Source organism: Oncorhynchus mykiss, chromosome 3, assembly GCF_057628025.1.
Source record: "Oncorhynchus mykiss isolate SJ-2025 chromosome 3, ASM5762802v1, whole genome shotgun sequence".
Taxonomy (NCBI): domain Eukaryota; kingdom Metazoa; phylum Chordata; class Actinopteri; order Salmoniformes; family Salmonidae; genus Oncorhynchus; species Oncorhynchus mykiss.
The window spans coordinates 18,553,432-18,577,500 of NC_143024.1; the positions used below are offsets into that span (position 1 = coordinate 18,553,432).

A 24,069-nucleotide genomic window follows, 5' to 3' on the forward strand; every position below is an offset into this window, starting at 1 on the left:
ATTCCTCCTTCATGACCACTGTCTCGTTAGCAGTATTCCTCCTTCATGACCACTGTCTCGTTAGCAGTATTCCTCCTTCATGACCACTGTCTCGTTAGCAGTATTCCTCCTTCATGACCACTGTCTCATTAGCAGTATTCCTCCTTCATGACCACTGTCTCGTTAGCAGTATTCCTCCTTCATGACCACTGTCTCGTTAGCAGTATTCCTCCTTCATGAACACTGTCTCATTAGCAGTATTCCTCCTTCATGACCACTGTCTCGTTAGCAGTATTCCTCCTTCATGACCACTGTCTCGTTAGCAGTATTCCTCCTTCATGACCACTGTCTCGTTAGCAGTATTCCTCCTTCATGACCACTGTCTCGTCAGCAGTATTCCTCCTTCATGACCACTGTCTCGTTAGCAGTATTCCTCCTTCATGACCACTGTCTCGTTAGCAGTATTCCTCCTTCATGACCACTGTCTCGTTAGCAGTATTCCTCCTTCATGACCACTGTCTCGTTAGCAGTATTCCTCGGTTTCCTCTAGATGTTTCAGACTGCCAAGGCTGTGAAGGCAGCATGGTTTATTCTCAGTAGCAGAATGTGGTCTGAGAGGGCAGCTGAACAACCACACCGGTTTATACTGCATGGGAATATAAACAGACACAAACAGAGGCAGGCAGGCGAGCAGACATTCACTCACTCAGTCACCGTCTCACTCAGCCACCGTCTCAATCAGTCACTGTCTCACTCAGTCACTGTCTCACTCAGTCACTGTCTCAATCAGCCACTGTCTCAATCAGTCACTGTCTCACTCAGTCACTGTCTCACTCAGTCACCGTCTCACTCAGTCACCGTCTCACTCAGTCACCATCTCACTCAGTCACCGTCTCACTCAGCCACCGTCTCACTCAGTCACCGTCTCACTCAGTCACCGTCTCACTCAGTCACCGTCTCACTCAGCCACCGTCTAACTCGGTCACCGTCTCACTCAGTCACCGTCTCACTCAGTCACCGTCTCACTCAGTCACCGTTTAACTCAGTCACCGTCTCACTCAGTCACCGTCTCACTCAGCCACCGTCTCACTCAGCCACCGTCTCACTCAGTCACCGTCTCACTCAGTCACCGTCTAACTCAGTCACCGTCTCACTCAGTCACCGTCTAACTCAGTCACCGTCTCACTCAGTCACCGTCTCACTCAGTCACCGTCTCACTCAGTCATTGTCTCACTCAGTCATTCAGTCACTCACTCAGTCACCGGCTCGCTCACTAACTCACTCGTATGTTCAGGAGACATGTGATTTGGCATGAGTCCTCAGATCCTCAAAAAGTTCTAAAGCTGCACCATCGAGAGCATCCTGATTAGTTGCATCACCGCTTGGTATGGCAACTGCTCGGCATCCAACCGCAAGGCTCTACAGAGGGTAGTGCTTACGGCCCAGTACATCACTGGGGCTAATCTCTCTGCCATCCAGCAGTAGGCTCCCAAGTGGCGCAGCGGTCTAAGGTACTACATCTCAGTGTTAGAGGCGTCACTACAGACCCTGGTTCGATCCTGGGCTGTATCACAACCGGCTGTGATCGGGAGTCCCATAGGGCGCACTATTAGGTTAGGGGAGAGTTTGGCCCGTCATTGTAAAATAAGAATTTGTTCTTAACTGACTTGCCTAGTTAAATAAAAAAATATACCAGGCGGTGTAGGAGGAAGGCCCTAATAATTGTCAAAGACTCTAACCACCGAAGTCATAGACTGTTCTCTCTGCTACCACATGGCAAGTGGTACTGGAGCGTCAAGTCAAAGTCCAAAAGTCTCCTTAATAACAGCTTCTACCCCCAAGCCATGAGACTGCTAAACAGTAAATCAAATGGCTACCCAGACTATTTTCATTAACCCCCTTTTTTAGGCTGCTGCTGCTTGCTGTTAGTATCTATGAATAGTCACTTTACTCCTACCTACATGTACATGTTACCTCAATTACCTCGACTTACCTGTACCCTCGCACATTGACTCGGTACTGGCACCCCCTGTATATAGTCTCGTTGTTATTTTATTGTGCTACTTAAAAATAAAAAATGATATATATATAGCAAATATTTTCTTGCTTACTTAAAAATCTGAATTGTTGGTTAAGGGCTTTAAGGTAAGCATTTCACGGTAAGGTGTTGTATTTCACGGTACCTGTTGTATTCGGATCATGTGACATAACATTGTAATATTTATGTATAATCAGTAATAAGAAAGGTACAGTACTTACATGTGTTTGTGCAATCTCTAGTGAAGCAACAAGTTACAGCCATCACCCCTTAAATCCACCAGTAACAGACAGTCAGTCAGTAGCAGTTAGCCAGGGGCAGTCAGCCAGGGGCAGTCAGCCAGTAGCAGTCAGCCAGGGGCAGTCAGCCAGGGGCAGTCAGCCAGTAGCAGTCAACCAGGAGCAGTCAGCCAGGGGCAGTCAGCCAGTAGCAGTCAACCAGGGGCAGTCAGCCAGGGGCAGTCAGCCAGTAGCATAACAGAAGCAGGGTAGTGGTTTGGGTTATAGATGACTAGACTGTCACAGTGTACAGACAGATGGCTCATGGCTGTGTGCAGATACAGTATCAGCCAAATGAGCCAATCTCAAAGTCTCCCCAAGATATCATGGACTATGGAATGGTGACATTAGCCTATATCTATATCATGAATGACCAAAGTCCAAGCAATGACAACACATAGGCAAACTTACTTGTCACCTATATAGATATATACAGTGCCTTGCGAAAGTATTCGGCCCCCTTGAACTTTGCGACCTTTTGCCACATTTCAGGCTTCAAACATAAAGATATAAAACTGTATTTTTTTGTGAAGAATCAACAACAAGTGGGACACAATCATGAAGTGGAACGACATTTATTGGATATTTCAAACTTTTTTAACAAATCAAAAACTGAAAAATTGGGCGTGCAAAATTATTCAGCCCCTTTACTTTCAGTGCAGCAAACTCTCTCCAGAAGTTCAGTGAGGATCTCTGAATGATCCAATGTTGACCTAAATGACTAATGATGATAAATACAATCCACCTGTGTGTAATCAAGTCTCCGTATAAATGCACCTGCACTGTGATAGTCTCAGAGGTCCGTTAAAAGCGCAGAGAGCATCATGAAGAACAAGGAACACACCAGGCAGGTCCGAGATACTGTTGTGAAGAAGTTTAAAGCCGGATTTGGATACAAAAAGATTTCCCAAGCTTTAAACATCCCAAGGAGTACTGTGCAAGCGATAATATTGAAATGGAAGGAGTATCAGACCACTGCAAATCTACCAAGACCTCTAAACTTTCAGCTCATACAAGGAGAAGACTGATCAGAGATGCAGCCAAGAGGCCCATGATCACTCTGGATGAACTGCAGAGATCTACAGCTGAGGTGGGAGACTCTGTCCATAGGACAACAATCAGTCGTATATTGCACAAATCTGGCCTTTATGGAAGAGTGGCAAGAAGAAAGCCATTTCTTAAAGATATCCATAAAAAGTGTTGTTTAAAGTTTGCCACAAGCCACCTGGGAGACACACCAAACATGTGGAAGAAGGTGCTCTGGTCAGATGAAACCAAAATTGAACTTTTTGGCAACAATGCAAAACGTTATGTTTGGCGTAAAAGCAACACAGCTGAACACACCATCCCCACTGTCAAACATGGTGGTGGCAGCATCATGGTTTGGGCTTGCTTTTCTTCAGCAGGGACAGGGAAGATGGTTAAAATTGATGGGAAGATGGATGGAGCCAAATACAGGACCATTCTGGAAGAAAACCTGATGGAGTCTGCAAAAGACCTGAGACTGGGACGGAGATTTGTCTTCCAACAAGACAATGATCCAAAACATAAAGCAAAATCTACAATGGAATGGTTCAAAAATAAACATATCCAGGTGTTAGAATGGCCAAGTCAAAGTCCAGACCTGAATCCAATCGAGAATCTGTGGAAAGAACTGAAAACTGCTGTTCACAAATGCTCTCCATCCAACCTCACTGAGCTCGAGCTGTTTTGCAAGAAGGAATGGGAAAAAATGTCAGTCTCTCGATGTGCAAAACTGATAGAGACATACCCCAAGCGACTTACAGCTGTAATCGCAGCAAAAGGTGGCGCTACAAAGTATTAACTTAAGGGGGCTGAATAATTTTGCACGCCCAATTTTTCAGTTTTTGATTTGTTAAAAAAGTTTGAAATATCCAATAAATGTCGTTCCACTTCATGATTGTGTCCCACTTGTTGTTGATTCTTCACAAAAAAATACAGTTTTATATCTTTTTGTTTGAAGCCTGAAATGTGGCAAAAGGTCGCAAAGTTCAAGGGGGCCGAATACTTTCGCAAGGCACTGTATATATATATATATATATATATATATATATATATATATATATACACACACACTGCTCAAAAAAATAAAGGGAACACTTAAACAACACAATGTAAATCCAAGTCAATCACACTTCTGTAAAATCATACTGTCCACTTAGGAAGCAACACTGATTGACAATACATTTCACATGCTGTTGTGCAAATGGAATAGACAACAGGTGGAGATTATAGGCAATTAGCAAGACACCCCCAATAAAGGAGTGGTTCTGCAGGTGGTGACCACAGACTACTTCTCAGTTCCTATGCTTCCTGGCTGATGTTTTGGTCACTTTTGAATGCCACTCTAGTGGTAGCATGAGACGGAGTCTACAACCCACAAAGGTGGCTCAGGTAGTGCAGCTCATCCAGGATGGCACGTGGCAAGAAGGTTTGCTGTGTCTGTCAGCGTAATGTCCAGAGCATGGAGGCGCTACCAGGAGACAGGTTAGTACATCAGGAGACGTGGAGGAGGCCGTAGGAGGGCAACAACCCAGCAGCAGGACAGCAGTCAGCAGTTCCTGCAAAAGGAAGGCATTGATGCTATGGACAGGCCCGCCCGTTCCCCAGACCTGAATCCAATTGAGCACATCTGGGATATCATGTCTCGCTCCATCCACCAACGCCACGTTGCACCACAGACTGTCCAGGAGTTGGCCACCTCATCAGGAGCATGCCCAGGCGTTGTAGGGAAGTCATACAGGCATGTGGAGGCCACACACACTACTGAGCTTCATTTTGACTTGTTTTAAGGACATTACATCAAAGTTGGATCAGCCTGTAGTGTGGTTTTCCACTTTAATTTTGAGTGTGACTCCAAATCCAGACCTCCATGTGTTGATAAATTTGATTTCCATTGATAATTTTTGTGTGATTTTGTTGTCAGCACATTCAACTATGCAAAGAAAAAAGTATTTAATAAGAATATTTCATTCATTCAGATCTAGGATGTGTTATTTTAGTGTTCACTTTATTTTTTTGAGCAGTGTACATATATCACAGAAAAACTAAAAAATATGTTTATGCAGAAACAGTTCAGTTTCAGGAGATGCCAATTCAGATAAATGGTTTGCTTGCTTGGCAGTTCAATGTTTGTATAGGCCATTGTATAGGCTAGGCACCATCTCTGTTGACCACTACCCAAAAGCATTAGCTGTAAATTGAATGTTTTGGTGTCAGAGGCCCGGGGGTTTTGCTTTGAGAGATTTCCCACCCAGCCAAGCAATAATCAATAGGGGAAACACTGTTGAGTCAGAGAAATCAGATGGGTGCTACACATTGGTAATGGATGAGGAGAGTTTCTGTTTCCACCCATGTACACGTGACAATCCCGGATGTCAACAAACGATATCAACAACAGGGAAGTGTCAACGCATCGTTGTTACAGATTTTCCAATGGATTAACCGACATTTGATAATTAATTAATGTTACAGTCACTCGTGTACATTCTGAAAGGAACTATGAGTGAGTTCTGTTGATTCTACGCTAGTTTAGCATTTGACGAAGACTTTCAACATGAGGTCCGATTCTCCTCTCTCCAGCGTCAACGTAGTGCTTGTTATGGCCTACGGAAGTCTGGTAAGTCTTAAATGAATGTGTTCTCGTGTTTTTCCTTAATATAAAGAATGCTTGACAAAACTAGCTAGCTGTTGCGTTTCTCAGGACTCCTGTGTAATGTAATGGAATTAGCTTGCTAGCTACAGTATAGAGACAGGCAACACAGCAGAAGTGTCAATCAAGGTGTAACAAAAAACAGGTTATATGACAGGCAATGAAGACGAACTGGGCACTTGTACGGAAAGCACACAACACAAAATATAGCTAGCTTTTATTAAAGGGATAATTCACCTAAATTACAAAATGACACGTTGGTTTCCTTATGACAGCAATCCACGCCTTGGTTTTATTTCCCTTGCTTTGGTTTTGTTTCCAAATGCTAATTTTTTTGCACTTGTGGCACATACCCCATTCAATGGGACCGATGTTAGCATTTTTTTGCGCATCACGTCCAAATCATCCGAAAGTATCTCAAAATGGTTCTGAAGCTCATCGAAGTCACTTCTAGATGATTTGAACATGCTAAATGGGATTTGTGTCACTAATGAATTTGCAAACAGTGCCAGGGAAACTTAACTAAAGCATTGATTTCGGTCATACCATAGACTGCTTACAGGGTATTGACACCAAAATGTCATTTTGTAATTTTGGTGAACTAAGAATGTATCTATTGTGGACAGGGTTTACGTGAGATTTTAGGTTCAAAACGTTTTGCAACGGAATCCGACTAATGAATACCCCCAAGTGGAAGTGCATTCTCTAGATAGAGATGGTGCAACTGTGTAATCACCTGCAACTAATCATAAAACAATAATTCAAAGGGACCAATAAGATGACAGTTACAAATCATATGATTACTGTAGTTGACTTTATGGAGGCCCCTCCACCCGGTTACAGTACATGCAAGCTGTGTCAGTGTATGCTGAACAAAAATATAAACGCAACAATTTCAAAGATTTGACTGAGTTACAGTTCATATATGGAAATCAGTCAATTGAAATATATTCAATAGGCCCTAATCTATGGATTTCACATGACTGGGAATACAGATATACATCTGTTGGTCACAAATACCTTTTAAAATATGTAGTGGCGTGGATCAGAAAACCAGTCAGTATCTGATGTGACCACCATTTGCCTCATGCAGAGCGACACTGTTGATTGTGGCCTTTGGAATGTTGTCCCACTTCACTTTAATGGCTGAACGAAGTTGCAGGATATTGACGGGAACTGGAACACATCGTACACATCGATCCAGAGCATCCAAACATGGTGACATGTCTGGTGAGTATGCAGGCCATGGAAGAACTGGGACATGTTTAGCCTCCAGGATTTATGTACAGATCCTTGCGACATGGTGCTGTGCATTATCATGCTGAAACATGAGGTGATGGTGGTGGATGAATGACACAACAATGGGCCTCAGGATCTTGTCACGGTATCGCTGTGCATTCAATATAATGCAATTGTGTTCATTGTCCATGGTTAGAGCATTGGGCCAGTAACCGAAAGGTTACTAGATCGAATCCCCGAGTTGACAAGGTAAAAATCTGTCGTTCTGCACCTGAACAAGGCAGTTAACCCACTGTTCCTAGGCTGTCATTGTAAATAAGAAGTTGTTCTTAACTGACTTGCCTAGTTAAATAAAAAAAATAAAAAAATGATGCCTGCTCATAACATAACCACAATGCCACCATGGGGCAGTCTATTCACAACATTGACATCAGCAAACCGCTGGCCCACACAACGCCTTACAGGTGGTCTGCGGTTGTGAGGCCGGTTGGACTTACTGCCAAATTCTCTAAAGCGATGTTGGAAGTGGCTCATGGTAGAGAAATTAACATTACATTATCTGGCAACAGCTCTGGTGGACAATCCTGCAGTCAGCATGCCAATTTCACGCTCCCTCAACTTGAGACACCTGTGGCATTGTGTTGAGTGACAAAATTGCACATTTTAGAGTGGCCTTTTCTTGTCCCCAGCACAAGGTGCAACTGTGTAATGATCATGCTGTTTAATCAGCTTCTTGATATGCCACACCTGTCAGGTGGATGGATTGTATTGGCAAAGAAGAAATGCTCACTAACAGGGTTGTAAACAAATTTGTACACAATTATTTCTGGGACATGGGACCAACACTTTACATGTTGCATTTATATTTTTGTTCAGTGTATATCTTGCTTGTCAAATTCTATATTGTGTCACCCCCTTCTAGAACATACTCCTCTGGATAGGTTGATGTCTCTTCTAGAACATACTCCTCTGGATAGGTTGATGTCTCTTCCAGGACATACTCCTCTGGATAGGTTGATGTCTCTTCCAGGACATACTCCTCTGGATAGGTTGATGTCTCTTCTAGGACATACTCCTCTGGATAGGTTGACGTCTCTAATGTACAGAGGTCTGTGTCTCCAGGTGTTTGTGCTGCTGTTCATCTTTGTGAAGAGGCAGATCATGCGCTTCGCCATGAAGTCTCGTAGAGGACCACATGTACCCCTGGGCCACAACGCTCCAAAGGTAAGACACACACACACTCAGTCTGACTTATTTTTAACATGATTTTTCTATACACGTGTTAATTTTCTCTCCTTCCTGTGTCCTTTAGGAGCTGAGACAGGAGATAGACTGTGGTCTGTCCAAGGTTCAGGAGATCCGCTTTGAGCCACGCCTGCTGTCTGAACAGGACGACAGACTACAGAGTGGCGGTGAGAGAACATATACACATACAGTGCCTTGCGAAAGTATTCGGCCCCCTTGAACTTTGCGACCTTTTGCCACATTTCAGGCTTCAAACATAAAGATATAAAACTGTATTTTTTTGTGAAGAATCAACAACAAGTGGGACACAATCATGAAGTGGAACGACATTTATTGGATATTTCAAACTTTTTTAACAAATCAAAAACTGAAAAATTGGGCGTGCAAAATTATTCAGCCCCCTTAAGTTAATACTTTGTAGCGCCACCTTTTGCTGCGATTACAGCTGTAAGTCGCTTGGGGTATGTCTCTATCAGTTTGGCACATTGAGAGACTGAAATTTTTTCCCATTCCTCCTTGCAAAACAGCTTGAGCTCAGTGAGGTTGGATGGAGAGCATTTGTGAACAGCAGTTTTCAGTTCTTTCCACAGATTCTCGATTGGATTCAGGTCTGGACTTTGACTTGGCCATTCTAACACCTGGATATGTTTATTTTTGAACCATTCCATTGTAGATTTTGCTTTATGTTTTGGATCATTGTCTTGTTGGAAGACAAATCTCCATCCCAGTCTCAGGTCTTTTGCAGACTCCATCAGGTTTTCTTCCAGAATGGTCCTGTATTTGGCTCCATCCATCTTCCCATCAATTTTAACCATCTTCCCTGTCCCTGCTGAAGAAAAGCAGGCCCAAACCATGATGCTGCCACCACCATGTTTGACAGTGGGGATGGTGTTTTCAGGGTGATGAGCTGTGTTGCTTTTACGCCAAACATAACGTTTTGCATTGTTGCCAAAAAGTTCAATTTTGGTTTCATCTGACCAGAGCACCTTCTTCCACATGTTTGGTGTGTCTCCCAGGTGGCTTGTGGCAAACTTTAAACAACACTTTTTATGGATATCTTTAAGAAATGGCTTTCTTCTTGCCACTCTTCCATAAAGGCCAGATTTGTGCAATATACGACTGATTGTTGTCCTATGGACAGAGTTTCCCACCTCAGCTGTAGATCATCCAGAGTGATCATGGGCCTCTTGGCTGCATCTCTGATCAGTCTTTGTACAATCAGTCCTTGTATGAACTGAAAGTTTAGAGGGACGGCCAGGTCTTGGTAGATTTGCAGTGGTCTGATACTCCTTCCATTTCAATATTATCGCTTGCACAGTGCTCCTTGGGATGTTTAAAGCTTGGGAAATCTTTTTGTATCCAAATCCGGCTTTAAACTTCTTCACAACATTATCTCGGACCTGCCTGGTGTGTTCCTTGTTCTTCATGATGCTCTCTGCGCTTTTAACGGACCTCTGAGACTATCACAGTGCAGGTGCATTTATACGGAGACTTGATTACACACAGGTGGATTGTATTTATCATCATTAGTCATTAAAGGTCAACATTGGATCATTCAGAGATCCTCACTGAACTTCTGGAGAGAGTTTGCTGCACTGAAAGTAAAGGGGCTGAATAATTTTGCACGCCCAATTTTTCAGTTTTTGATTTGTTAAAAAAGTTTGAAATATCCAATAAATGTCGTTCCACTTCATGATTGTGTCCCACTTGTTGTTGATTCTTCACAAAAAAATACAGTTTTATATCTTTATGTTTGAAGCCTGAAATGTGGCAAAAGGTCGCAAAGTTCAAGGGGGCCGAATACTTTCGCAAGGCACTGTACATCATGTAGATATCTTTTCTACCCATTCTACAGCTACAGTAGCCCTCTGTGAACTAAAAAAGATGATCTATGTGTGTGTTTTTCAGGTTGCTATGACTACCTATACAGAATGAGGGCACTAGATGCCATAAGAGACTCTGGTAAGTCCTCTCCTGCTGTTTCACCCTGGCCTGTACATCTCACTGTCATCATCCCAGTCCAACAGCACCCCCTGCTGGGGCATTATGTAGTAACTATGGTATACTCAGTGCTGTTCTTGTGCACGACGCAACGCGGAGATACAACCCTTAGCCGTGGTATATTGGCCATATACCACAAACCCCCGAGGAGCCCTGTTGCTATTATAAACTGGTTTCCAATGTAATTAGAACAGTAAAAATACATGTTTTGTCATACCTGTGGTATACCACGGCTTTCAGCCAATCAGCATGCAGGGCTCGAACCACCCAGTTTATAATGCTGCACATCCTCTTCACCTACTGTACTACCTTATAAATCAGTGGCCTTCGACCTCTAGATCCATAACTCCAATTTGATCATAAAATATCTTCTCATCTCCTGTCAGATATTCCGTTCAGTGAGTTGGGAGGGACTCCCACAGCTGTGACAGGGAGGAGATTCCGCGCCTGGCTTCTAGATCTGAGGAGTTCCCATTCCCTGTTCTGCAGCAGCCGTAGTTCCCTCATAGACACACTGCTGGAGGGCTACCACAACGCTCGCCACGGCACCGGGGTCAGTGTGTCTCTCTTTTATCTGGGGGAGAGAAACATGCCTGTGTCTGCCACTTACTGAGTGGTCTATAGTAGAGGTCGACCGATTATGATTTTTCAATGCCGATACCGATTATTGGAGGACCCAAAAAAGCCGATACCGATTAATCGGCCAATTTTTAAATACTGAATGAACACTTTTATTTTAACTTATTATAATGCATCAATAAAATCAATTTAGCCTTAAATAATGAAACATGTTCAATTTGGTTTAAATAATGCAAAAACAAAGTGTTGGAGAAGTAAAAGTGCAATATGTGCCATGTAAAAAAGCTAACGTTTAAGTTCCTTGCTCAGACCATGAGAACATATGAAAGCTGGTGGTTCCGTTTAACATGAGTCTTCAATATTCCCAGGTAAGAAGTTTTAGGTTGAGGTTATTATAGGAATTATAGGACTATTTCCCTCTACACCATTTGTATTTCATATACCTTTGACTATTGGATGTTCTTATAGACACTTTAGTATTGCCAGTGTAACAGTATAGCTTACGTCCCTCTCCTCGCTCCTACCTGGGCTCGAACCAGGAACACATCGACAACAGCCACCCTCGAAGCAGCGTTACCCATGCAGAGCAAGGGGAACAACTACTCCAAGTCTCAGAGCGAGTGACGTTTGAAATGCTATTAGCGTGCACCCCGCTAACTAGATAGCCATTTCACATCGGTTACACCAACCTAATCTCGGGAGTTGATAGGCTTGAAGTCATAAACAGCGCAATGCTTGAAGAGCTGCTGGCAAACGCACGAAAGTGCTGTTTGAATGAATGCTTACGAGCCTGCTGCTGCCTACCACCGGTCAGTCAGACTGCTCTATCAAATCATAGACTTAATTATAACATAATAACACACAGAAATACAAGCCTTAGGTCATTAATATGGTAAAATCCGGAAACTATAATTTTGAAAATAAATGTTTATTCTTTCAGTGAAATACGGAACCATTCCTTCTTGCTGCACTCGTGTAACAGGTAGTCAGCCTGCCACGCAGTCTCCTCGTGGAGTGCAATGTAATCAGCCATAATCGATGTCCAAAAATGCAGATTACCGATTTATGAAAACTTGAAATCGGCCCCAATTAATCGGCCATTCCGATTAATCTGTCGACCTCTAGTCTATAGTGTGTGACTCCTGTCTGTCTCTCTGTGTCTGAAGGTGTTTGGAGAAGCAGAGTTTGTCAAATACAAGGAAGCCCTGAACGAACTGGCCTCTGTGTGAGTATAGACACACTGCCATTTATCTAAGCACTACTCATGTGTTTTAATGAAGGTTTTTCAAGTTTGACTCCAGTAGTTATTATTCTCTCCCCAGTGTGAAGAGCCACTCCAGCTCCACCAGTCTGGACCAGCATCACCAGTTAGCAGCTAAAGACCTGACTAGTACCCCAGAGCCCACCCCCCCCTCTCCCCCCTCCCAGGTCACATACCTGCCGTCAGCTGGGCAACGCACCAAACGACCAAAACACTTCCTGGAACTCAAGAACTTTAAAGACAAGTACAACACCTTGGAAAGCACATTCTGAGAACTACAATCTCCTATGGCATAACACGAGAAACTACAATTCCCTACAGCATACCTTGAGAAACTTGCTGCCTCTGACAACTGCAACTCCCTAGGAAACAACCTGAAAACTACAACAACTCCTCTGCTACCACTTTAAATCTGTTTTGTTGTGACTACTGGACTCACTTTCCTTCTCTATTTCCAAATTAGATAGCCTAGTGAAAAAAAAAAAATCTGTCGTTCTGCCCCTGAACAGGCAGTTAACCCACCGTTCCTAGGCAGTCATTGAAAATAAGAATGTGTTGTTAACTGACTTGCCTAGTTAAATAAAGGTTCAATAAAACGGAAATGAAGGTAGTGATAAGTAGAGCTCCTGGAGGTGACAGATACTGGGGTTTGTGGTAAAAGAAGAGGTTGGTGAGTTAGTTTAGTGAGAGACTTGTTAGTGCCAGCAGAGAGAGAAGAGACTTGGTAGGGTTGGTACTTGGTAAAGTTGGGAAGACTGGAGCACAGAAGGATTAACAGTAGCATAGCACAGCAGTATAGGAATGACAGTAACATTACGCTGCCTTGCTAGTCCTGAGGAAAAACACTGCCTACTATCTATCATGCATCTCACATAATAAATAGTGCACTAGATTTAAGCTTATTTGACGTTAAACATCGTTGTGAACTTTTGCACAGACTTTGCAGGTAGATCATCATGTAGGGCTATGCAAAAGAGATGAGACCAGACAAGCTACATGCAGTTTCTATGCAGAATGCATTAATGCAGTGTTTCCCAAACTTGGTCCTGGGGACCCGAAGTGGTGCACGTTTTGGGTTTTGCCCTAGCACTACACAACTGACTCAAATAATCAACTAATCATCAAGCTTTGATTATTTGAATGAGCTGTGTCGTCCTAGAGCAGAACCTGAAATGTACATCTCTTGGGGTCCCCAGCACTGAGTTTGGGAAACGCTGTATTAATGCACAGTGTTAGAGTAAGACTTGTTTATAATGTGTTCAGTGCTAACTAAGCTATTGATGGACTAACGTTATAGCAGACCAGCGTTCCTCACAATGGCCCTGGAGAGCTAAAGTACAGGCTGTGCAGGCTTTTGTTCCCGCCTAGCACTAACACACCTCCAATCAAGCTGATTAGTAGAATCCGGTTAGTCACTGTTGAGCTGGAACAGTACAGAAGAACTATGGATTATTCCAGTATTACTGCTAGACATTTCCAGTATTATTGTCCTGTTGCCAGCACTTGTTTAGGGCAGAGCCATGTATTTACATATATATTGCTCTGGTTTAGGGCTAGTGTTACAAGGAAATGAACATGTTACCACGTCTGATGGTTGTCTATTTGCTGCATAAAAATGATTATACTTTTTAGAGTCTACAATGTTTTTTTGTTGTTGCTGAAATCTGTTTTTGTATTCCATTTTTAAAGATAATTATTTAGAATAAAGCATTCATGTTAAGTGCCCTTTTGAATGGATGATTTTAATACAATTAAATAATTAAATTAGTATGTATGCATGGTTGAATACTAAAACCGTAATATATTCTTAATGAGTTGGCTATAACGCCTGGGTTCCAGTCTGATATATTCGTAATGAGGTGTGAGTTGGCTATATAGCCTGGGTTCTAGTCCGATATATTCTTAATGAGGTGTGAGTTGGCTATAAAGCCTGGGTTCCAGTCCGATATATTTTTAATGAGGGGTAAGTTGGCTATAACGCCTGGGTTCCAGTCTGATATATTCATAATGAGTTGTGAGTTGGCTATATAGCCTGGGTTCTAGTCCAATATATTCTTAATGAGGTGTGAGTTGGCTATATAGCCTGGGTTCTAGTCCGATATATTTTTAATGAGGGGTAAGTTGGCTATAACGCCTGGGTTCCAGTCTGATATATTCGTAATGAGGTGTGAGTTGGCTATAAAGCCTGGGTTCCAGTCCGATATATTTTTAATGATGGGTAAGTTGGCTATAAACGCCTGGGTTCCAGTCTGATATATTCATAATCAAATCAAACGTATTTATATAGCCCTTCGTACATCAGCTGATATCTCAAAGTGTTGTACAGAAACCCAGCCTAAAACCCCAAACAGCAAGCAATGCAGGTGTAGAAGCACGGTGGTTAGGAAAAACGCCATAGAAAGGCCAAAACCTAGGAAGAAACCTAGAGAGGAACCAGGCTATGTGGGGTGGCCAGTCCTATTCTGGCTGTGCCGGGTGGAGATTATAACAGAACATGGCCAAGATTCTCACAGGACACCGAATAGGACAGGAGAAGTACTCCAGATATAACAAACTGACCCTAGCCCCCCGACACATAAACTACTGCAGCATAAATACTGGAGGCTGACACAGGAGGGGTCAGGAGACACTGGCCTCATCCGATGATACCCCCGGACAGGGCCAAACAGGAAGGATATAACCCCACCCACTTTGCCAAAGCACAGCCCTCACACCACTAGAGGGATATCTTCAACCACCAACTTACCATCCTGAGACAAGGCTGAGTATAGCCCACAAAGATCTCCACCACGGCACAACCCAAGGGAGGGGGCGCCAACCCAGACAGGATGATCACATCAGTGACTCAACCCACCCAGGTGACGCACCCCCTCCAGGGACGGTATGAGAGAGCCCCAGTAAGCCAGTGAGGTGTGAGTTGGCTATAAATCCTGGCTTCCAGTCTGATATATTCATAATGAGGTGTGAGTTGGCTATTAAGCCTGGGTTCCAGTCTGATATATTCATAATGAGGTGTGAGTTGGCTATTAAGCCTGGGTTCCAGTCTGATATATTCATAATGAGGTGTGAGTTGGCTATATAGCCTGGGTTCCAGTCCGATATATTTTTAATGATGGGTAAGTTGGGTATAAAGCCTGGGTTCCAGTCTGATATATTCACAATGAGGTGTGAGTTGGCTATTAAGCCTGGGTTCCAGTCTGATATATTCATAATGAGGTGTGAGTTGGCTATATAGCCTGGGTTCCAGTCCGATATATTTTTAATGATGGGTAAGTTGGGTATAAAGCCTGGGTTCCAGTCTGATATATTCACAATGAGGTGTGAGTTGGCTATTAAGCCTGGGTTCCAGTCTGATATATTCATAATGAGGTGTGAGTTGGCTATATAGCCTGGGTTCCAGTCCGATATATTTTTAATGATGGGTAAGTTGGGTATAAAGCCTGGGTTCCAGTCTGATATATTCATAATGAGGTGTGAGTTGGCTATAAAGCCTGGGTTCCAGTCTGATATATTCATAATGAGGTGTGAGTTGGCTATATAGCCTGGGTTCCAGTCAGTTTCTGCTTTAACCAATCCACTCTCTCTTACAGCAGAAATGGACTGGTATGGTACCCAGGCTCATATGAATCGTCAGTGGAGTTATCTAAAGTACCTACAGATGTGGGACCAGGCTAGAGATTTATGGATGATTGTAGCACAATGTTCCTCCAATCAAATGTGAACAGCTTCAGAAGTGTGTTTGAATCTAATGAGTTGTGTGTATGATTGAGACCAGAGGAGGCTGGTGAGGAGATAATGGATAGAACTGAACGGTAACTAACATGAAAAATCAGGTGTTTGATTTGTTTAATACCATTCCATCCCAGCCATTACTATGGCCTGATAATAGTGCTGAACAGGCTGCTTTATGTTTTCATGGACTCCCTGATCTATCCTCTGTGCATTGTAATACATACTGTAGCTGCCATTCCATTAAAGTGGTACCACTGGACCAGAGAGATTATAGACTGATGGTGATATCTTATGACATTGTTTTCATGGACATTTGAGATTCAACTCAATTCTAGTGGTGTGGGTTACATTTCTCCCCCAATAACATTATACATTGCTCATTTCTTTAATAGCCTTCAACTGTAAAAGGGGAACATGAACATCTGCCTTTTCTCCCAGCACTTGTTGGTCTATCATGTGACTCACCACCAGGGGGAAGACATTCACTATGCATAAACTACAGTACTGCACTATGCATAAACTACAGTACTGCACTATGCATAAACTACAGTACTGCTGCACTATACATAAACTACAGTACTGCTGCACTATACATAACCTACAGTACTGCTGCACTATGCATAAACTACAGTACTGCTGCACTATGCATAAACTACAGTACTGCTGCACTATGCATAAACTACAGTACTGCACTATACATAAACTACAGTACTGCTGCACTATACATAAACTACAGTACTGCTGCACTATACATAAACTACAGTACTGCTGCACTATACATAAACTACAGTACTGCACTATACATAAACTACAGTACTGCTGCACTATACATAAACTACAGTACTGCACTATACATAAACTACAGTACTGCTGCACTATACATAAACTACAGTACTGCACTATACATAAACTACAGTACTGCTGCACTATGCATAAACTACAGTACTGCTGCACTATACATAAACTACAGTACTGCTGCACTATACATAAACTACAATACTGCACTATGCATAAACTACAGTACTGCACTATGCATAAACTACAGTACTGCACTATACATAAACTACAGTACTGCTGCACTATACATAAACTACAGTACTGCTGCACTATGCATAAACTACAGTACTGCTGCACTATGCATAAACTACAGTACTGCACTATACATAAACTACAGTACTGCTGCACTATGCATAAACTACAGTACTGCTGCACTATGCATAAACTACAGTACTGCTGCACTATGCATAAACTACAGTACTGCTGCACTATACATAAACTACAATACTGCACTATGCATAAACTACAGTACTGCTGCACTATACATAAACTACAGTACTGCTGCACTATACATAAACTACAGTACTGCTGCACTATGCATAAACTACAGTACTGCTGCACTATACATAAACTACAGTACTGCTGCACTATACATAAACTACAGTACTGCACTATACATAAACTACAGTACTGCTGCACTATGCATAAACTACAGTACTGCTGCACTATACATAAACTACAGTACTGCTGCACTATGCATAAACTACAGTACTGCTGCACTATGCATAAACTACAGTACTGCTGCACTATACATAAACTACAGTACTGCTGCACTATACATAAACTACAGTACTGCTGCACTATACATAAACTACAGTACTGCTGCACTATACATAAACTACAGTACTGCTGCACTATACATAAACTACAATACTGCACTATGCATAAACTACAGTACTGCACTATGCATAAACTACAGTACTGCACTATACATAAACTACAGTACTGCTGCACTATACATAAACTACAGTACTGCTGCACTATGCATAAACTACAGTACTGCTGCACTATGCATAAACTACAGTACTGCTGCACTATACATAAACTACAATACTGCACTATACATAAACTACAGTACTGCTGCACTATGCATAAACTACAGTACTGCTGCACTATACATAAACTACAGTACTGCTGCACTATACATAAACTACAGTACTGCACTATACATAAACTACAGTACTGCTGCACTATACATAAACTACAGTACTGCTGCACTATGCATAAACTACAGTACTGCTGCACTATGCATAAACTACAGTACTGCTGCACTATACATAAACTACAGTACTGCTGCACTATACATAAACTACAGTACTGCTGCACTATACATAAACTACAGTACTGCTGCACTATGCATAAACTACAGTACTGCACTATACATAAACTACAGTACTGCTGCACTATACATAAACTACAGTACTGCACTATGCATAAACTACAGTACTGCTGCACTATACATAAACTACAATACTGCACTATACATAAACTACAGTACTGCTGCACTATGCATAAACTACAGTACTGCTGCACTATACATAAACTACAGTACTGCTGCACTATACATAAACTACAGTACTGCTGCACTATGCATAAACTACAGTACTGCTGCACTATACATAAACTACAGTACTGCTGCACTATACATAAACTACAGTACTGCACTATACATAAACTACAGTACTGCTGCACTATACATAAACTACAGTACTGCTGCACTATGCATAAACTACAGTACTGCTGCACTATGCATAAACTACAGTACTGCTGCACTATACATAAACTACAGTACTGCTGCACTATACATAAACTACAGTACTGCTGCACTATACATAAACTACAGTACTGCTGCACTATGCATAAACTACAGTACTGCACTATACATAAACTACAGTACTGCTGCACTATACATAAACTACAGTACTGCTGCACTATACATAAACTACAGTACTGCTGCACTATGCATAAACTACAGTACTGCACTATACATAAACTACAGTACTGCTGCACTATACATAAACTACAGTACTGCACTATGCATAAACTACAGTACTGCTGCACTATACATAAACTACAGTACTGCTGCACTATGCATAAACTACAGTACTGCTGCACTATACATAAACTACAGTACTGCTGCACTATGCATAAACTACAATACTGCACTATACATAAACTACAGTACTGCTGCACTATACATAAACTACAATACTGCACTATACATAAACTACAGTACTGCTGCACTATACATAAACTACAGTACTGCTGCACTATGCATAAACTACAGTACTGCACTATGCATAAACTACAGTACTGCTGCACTATACATAAACTACAATACTGCACTATACATAAACTACAATACTGCACTATACATAAACTACAGTACTGCTGCACTATACATAAACTACAGTACTGCTGCACTATACATAAACTACAGTACTGCTGCACTATGCATGAACTACAGTACTGCACTATGCATAAACTACAGTACTGCACTATGCATAAACTACAGTACTGCACTATGCATAACCTACAGTACTGCTGCACTATACATAAACTACAGTACTGCACTATACATAAACTACAGTACTGCTGCACTATACATAAACTACAGTACTGCTGCACTATGCATAAACTACAGTACTGCTGCACTATGCATAAACTACAGTACTGCACTATGCATAAACTACAGTACTGCTGCACTATGCATAAACTACAGTACTGCTGCACTATACATAAACTACAGTACTGCACTATACATAAACTACAGTACTGCTGCACTATGCATGAACTACAGTACTGCACTATGCATGAACTACAGTACTGCACTATGCATAAACTACAGTACTGCTGCACTATGCATGAACTACAGTACTGCACTATGCATGAACTACAGTACTGCACTATGCATAAACTACAGTACTGCACTATGCATGAAATACATAATATAGAAGTAAATTATAATAATGCATTTAGATGTAATATAGAAATGTGAATGAGAATATTTGACTCCCTAGTACCCCCTCAAAAAACATTAAAAAATATATAGTTTTTATATATTTATTAAAATAAATAAAACACAAAGTATATATGTTGTTAACACACACTAAAATGTCTACTGAAAATGGTTTCCCTAAAATGAAAGTTGTATTTTCACATAAATACATAAAGATGATTGTCACACACTAAGTGTCAGGCCAAACATTCCTGTCTGAAGGATAAAATTAACAAACAAATCCCAGAGTGAGACTACAGGGACATCAAAGAATACCACATAAACAAATACATATAGTTGTGTACAAAGCTGGTGATAGTGGATGAAACGTCAGGTAACTGAAATGCATGCAAAAATGTGGATCATGTCAACAAGACTTCTTGCAAGGTTAGTAAGTACTTGTCAGAATGAATCATCTTCATTTCCTTTAGACTTTAAAGTGACATCAGTATTGGTGAGGAAGACTTCTAATCCACACATACTAGACCAAACATCCCACTTTCTCAACGAACAAAATAACAAACATGGCCTTCATAACTTTGTATAAACCATGACACTTCACTGTGGTCGTTACGTGACCATAAAAGTATATTTACAAAAAGTCAAAGATTGTCTTCCTCCCTTTCAGGTGTCAAATAAAGAGGATTCTAACAGTGGACTCTAGGCCTCAGACACAGGAAGTAGGTTAATGGGTTACAGAAGGGTTTGATGGAAAACTATATCCTCTATCCTTAATGTGTTTCTGCTTCTCCAATACCTATATAGTGTAGCAACACTCACTCGATCTTGCCTTGGTGCCATGGTAAAAATATGACAAACTGGTTGTGTTCTGATTAGTTTAATACAGATTTCTTACCCCCCCCATCTCTCTCTTCGATCCCCCTCTCACTCATCGGCCATTTTATTTCTCTGTTATGGCCCAGCCTGGCACGGTTGCCTCCTCTCTGAGGCCAAAGACTCGGTCTGTTATCAGACCCTTACTAACCACAGGGTACTGCTATCACACTGTCTCTGGTCCTCTCTGTCAGTAGTAAAGTCCTTCAGACGGACTTCAACAGATGACAATAGATTATGACACTGGGTTAGAAAGAATAATCTGTCTGCTATGAATAAATAAATAGTTTCTTCCACCAGCCTCCTCTGACACACACACACTGCATAGTGTCCTATCGAAGGAGTGTGGCCATGGGTGGGTGATGGTCATAGCTGGTGGTCAGTTGATGTGATGTTGTGGTCACCTCAGTTTAAACTTCATACGTGCATTGTGATGTTGGTGTGGTAGTAATGTGGTGGTGGTCTATTTCAGTCCGTTGTTGTTTAGCTTAGCAGGTTTGGTGTCGTTAGGTTAACCTTCTCCCTCGCTTTCACCAGTTCAGGACTTGGTCTCAATGATTTTGATGAAGGGAAGAGGCTTGTTGGACGAGTTGCTGGGCTTCAAAGGCTTACTGTGGAGGAGAGAAAGAGAGAGAACAGAGAGAGAGAGAGAAATGAGATCGATGCCAAGGTTTTTTCTCTGGGGAACACATTACTAGTGAACAGCTGAGGGACACTATGGGGATGTGCAGGGGTTAGAAGTGTGTGTGGAGGGCTGTGTGAGGTCAGGTGATGTTTCTGGTCAGTCAGGGGAATGAGGGGGCAGGTGTGTGGTGAGTTGGTGACAGGTTAGGTGTGTGTGGAGGGCTGTGTGAGGTCAGGTGATGTTTCTGGTCAGTCAGGGGAATGAGGGGGCAGGTGTGTGGTGAGTTGGTGACAGGTTAGGTGTGTGTGGAGGGCTGTGTGAGGTCAGGTGATGTTTCTGGTCAGTCAGGGGAATGAGGGGGCAGGTGTGTGGTGAGTTGGTGACAGGTTAGGTGTGTGTGGAGGGCTGTGTGAGGTCAGGTGATGTTTCTGGTCAGTCAGGGGAATGAGGGGGCAGGTGTGTGGTGAGTTGGTGACAGGTCAGGTGTGTGTGGAGGGCTGTGTGAGGTCAGGTGATGTTTCTGGTCAGTCAGGGGAATGAGGGGGCAGGTGTGTGGTGAGTTGGTGACAGGTTAGGTGTGTGTGGAGGGCTGTGTGAGGTCAGGTGATGTTTCTGGTCAGTCAGGGGAATGAGGGGCCAGGTGTGTGGTGAGTTGGTGACAGGTCAGGTGTGTGGTGAGTTGATGACAGGTCAGGCGTGTGGTGAGTTGATGACAGGTCAGGCGGGTGGTGAGTTGATGACAGGTCAGGCGGGTGGTGAGTTGATGACAGGTCAGGCGGGTGGTGAGTTGATGACAGGTCAGGCGGGTGGTGAGTTGATGACAGGTCAGGCGGGTGGTGAGTTGATGACAGGTCAGGCGGGTGGTGAGTTGATGACAGGTCAGGCGGGTGGTGAGTTGATGACAGGTCAGGCGGGTGGTGAGTTGATGACAGGTCAGGCGGGTGGTGAGTTGATGACAGGTCAGGCGTGTGGTGAGTTGATGACAGGTCAGGCGTGTGGTGAGTTGATGACAGGTCAGGCGTGTGGTGAGTTGATGACAGGTCAGGCGTGTGGTGAGTTGATGACAGGTCAGGCGGGTGGTGAGTTGATGACAGGTCAGGCGGGTGGTGAGTTGATGACAGGTCAGGCGTGTGGTGAGTTGATGACAGGTCAGGCGTGTGGTGAGTTGATGACAGGTCAGGCGGGTGGTGAGTTGATGACAGGTCAGGCATGTGGTGAGTTGATGACAGGTCAGGCGTGTATGATGGGTGTGTGTTTGCCTGAGTTACTGGACGTGAATTACCTGTAGACAATCTGACAGGTCTATGATGGGTGTGTGTCTGCCTGAGTTACTGGATGTAAATTACCTGTAGACAATCTGACAGGTCTATGATGGGTGTGTGTCTGCCTGTGTTACTGGATGTAAATTACCTGTAGACAATCTGGGCGTGGCGGTCTGATGAGAGGTGCGAGTTTGACCTTTCACCTCCCAGGAAGTAGTCCATCTGATCATGCATCTCCCGGTTCTAAACACACACACACACAGTTGAAAGTTTACATACACTTAGGTTGGAGTCATTAAAACTGTTTTTTCAACCACTCCACAAATTTCTTGTTAACAAACTATAGTTTTGGCAAGTCATGACACAGGTAATGTTTCCAACAATTGTTTACAGACAGATTATTTCACTTATAATTCACTGTGTCTCAATTGCAGTGGGTCAGAAGTTTACATACACTAAGTTGACTGTGCCTTTAAACAGCTTGGAAAATTCCAGAAAATTATGTCATGGCTTTAGAAGCTTCTGATAGGCTAATTAACATAATTTGAGTCAATTGGAGGTGTACCTGTGGATGTATTTCAAGGCCTACCTTTAAACTCAGTGCTTATTTGCTTGACATCATGGGAAAATCAAAAGAAATCAGCCAAGTCCTCAGAAAAAACATTGTAGACCTCCACAAGTCTGGTTCAACCTTGGGGGCAATTTCTAAATACCTGAAGGTACCACGTTCATCTGTACAAACAACAGTACGCAAGTATAAACACCATGGGACCACACAGCCGTCATACCGCTCAGGAAGGAAACGCGTTCTGTCTCCTAGAGATGAACGTACTTTGGTGTGAAAAGTGCAAATCAATCCTAGAACCACAGCAAAGGATCTTGTGAAGATGCTGGAGGAAACAGGTACAAAAGTATCTATATCCACAGTAAAACGAGTCCTATATCGACATAACCTGAAAGGCCGCTCAGCAAGGAAGAAGCCACTGCTTGAAAACCGCCATAAAAAAGCCAGACACGAGGGTGGCAGCATCATGTTGTGGGGGTGCTTTGCTGCAGGAGGGTCTGGTGCACTTCACAAAATAGATGGCATCATGAGGCAGGAAAATGATGTGGATATATTGAAGCAACATCTCAAGACATCAGTCAGGAAGTTAAAGCTCGGTCGCAAATGGGTCTTCCAAATGGACAATGACCCCAAACATACTTCCAAAGTTGTGGCAAAATGGCTTAAGGACAACAAAGTCAAGGTAGTGGAGTGGCCATCACAATGCCCTGACCTAGAAAATGTGTGGACAGAACTGAAAAAGCATGTGTGAGCAAGGAGGCCTACAAACTCAACTGAGTTACACCAGCTCTGTCAGGACAAATGGGCCAAAATTCACCCAAACTACTGTAGGAAGCTTGTGGAAGGCTACCCGAAACATTTGACTTAAGTTAAACAATTTAAAGGCAATGCTACCAAATACTAATTGAGTGTATGCAAACTTC

The 24,069-nt window shown here is 42.7% G+C and overlaps 2 protein-coding genes across 7 annotated transcripts in view; one reads left to right on the plus strand and one right to left on the minus strand.

Moving 5' to 3' along the window:
* Positions 1-5,598: 5,598 nt before the first annotated feature.
* On the plus strand, positions 5,599-14,016 carry LOC110536044 (lipid transport auxiliary protein 1). Of its 6 annotated transcripts, none has more exons than XM_090223610.1 (8): positions 5,670-5,935; positions 7,062-7,198; positions 8,330-8,431; positions 8,520-8,619; positions 10,361-10,414; positions 10,840-11,006; positions 12,199-12,257; positions 12,355-14,016. In XM_090223610.1, exons 2-8 carry the CDS (start codon positions 7,184-7,186, stop codon positions 12,563-12,565), a joined length of 708 nt encoding a protein of 235 aa, XP_090079736.1. In that variant the 5' UTR covers positions 5,670-5,935; positions 7,062-7,183; the 3' UTR covers positions 12,566-14,016. The 6 variants fall into 6 exon arrangements, with proteins under 6 accessions (XP_021477267.1, XP_090079736.1, XP_021477258.1 ...); XM_036967426.2 differs by having other exon boundaries at positions 5,680-5,935; positions 12,334-14,016; XM_090223608.1 differs by having other exon boundaries at positions 5,680-5,935; positions 12,337-14,016.
* A 5,895-nt stretch (positions 14,017-19,911) lies between these two features.
* LOC110537383 (tuftelin) overlaps positions 19,912-24,069 on the minus strand; it is a 29,526-nt gene continuing 25,368 nt past the window's right edge. Inside the window, exons 11-12 of the mRNA XM_036967433.2 lie at positions 22,730-22,824; positions 19,912-21,305 (exon numbers count right to left, since the gene is read on the minus strand). Coding sequence (XP_036823328.1) covers positions 21,233-21,305; positions 22,730-22,824 — 168 coding nt within the window. The 3' untranslated portion in view covers positions 19,912-21,232. The remainder of the gene's footprint in view (positions 21,306-22,729; positions 22,825-24,069) is intronic.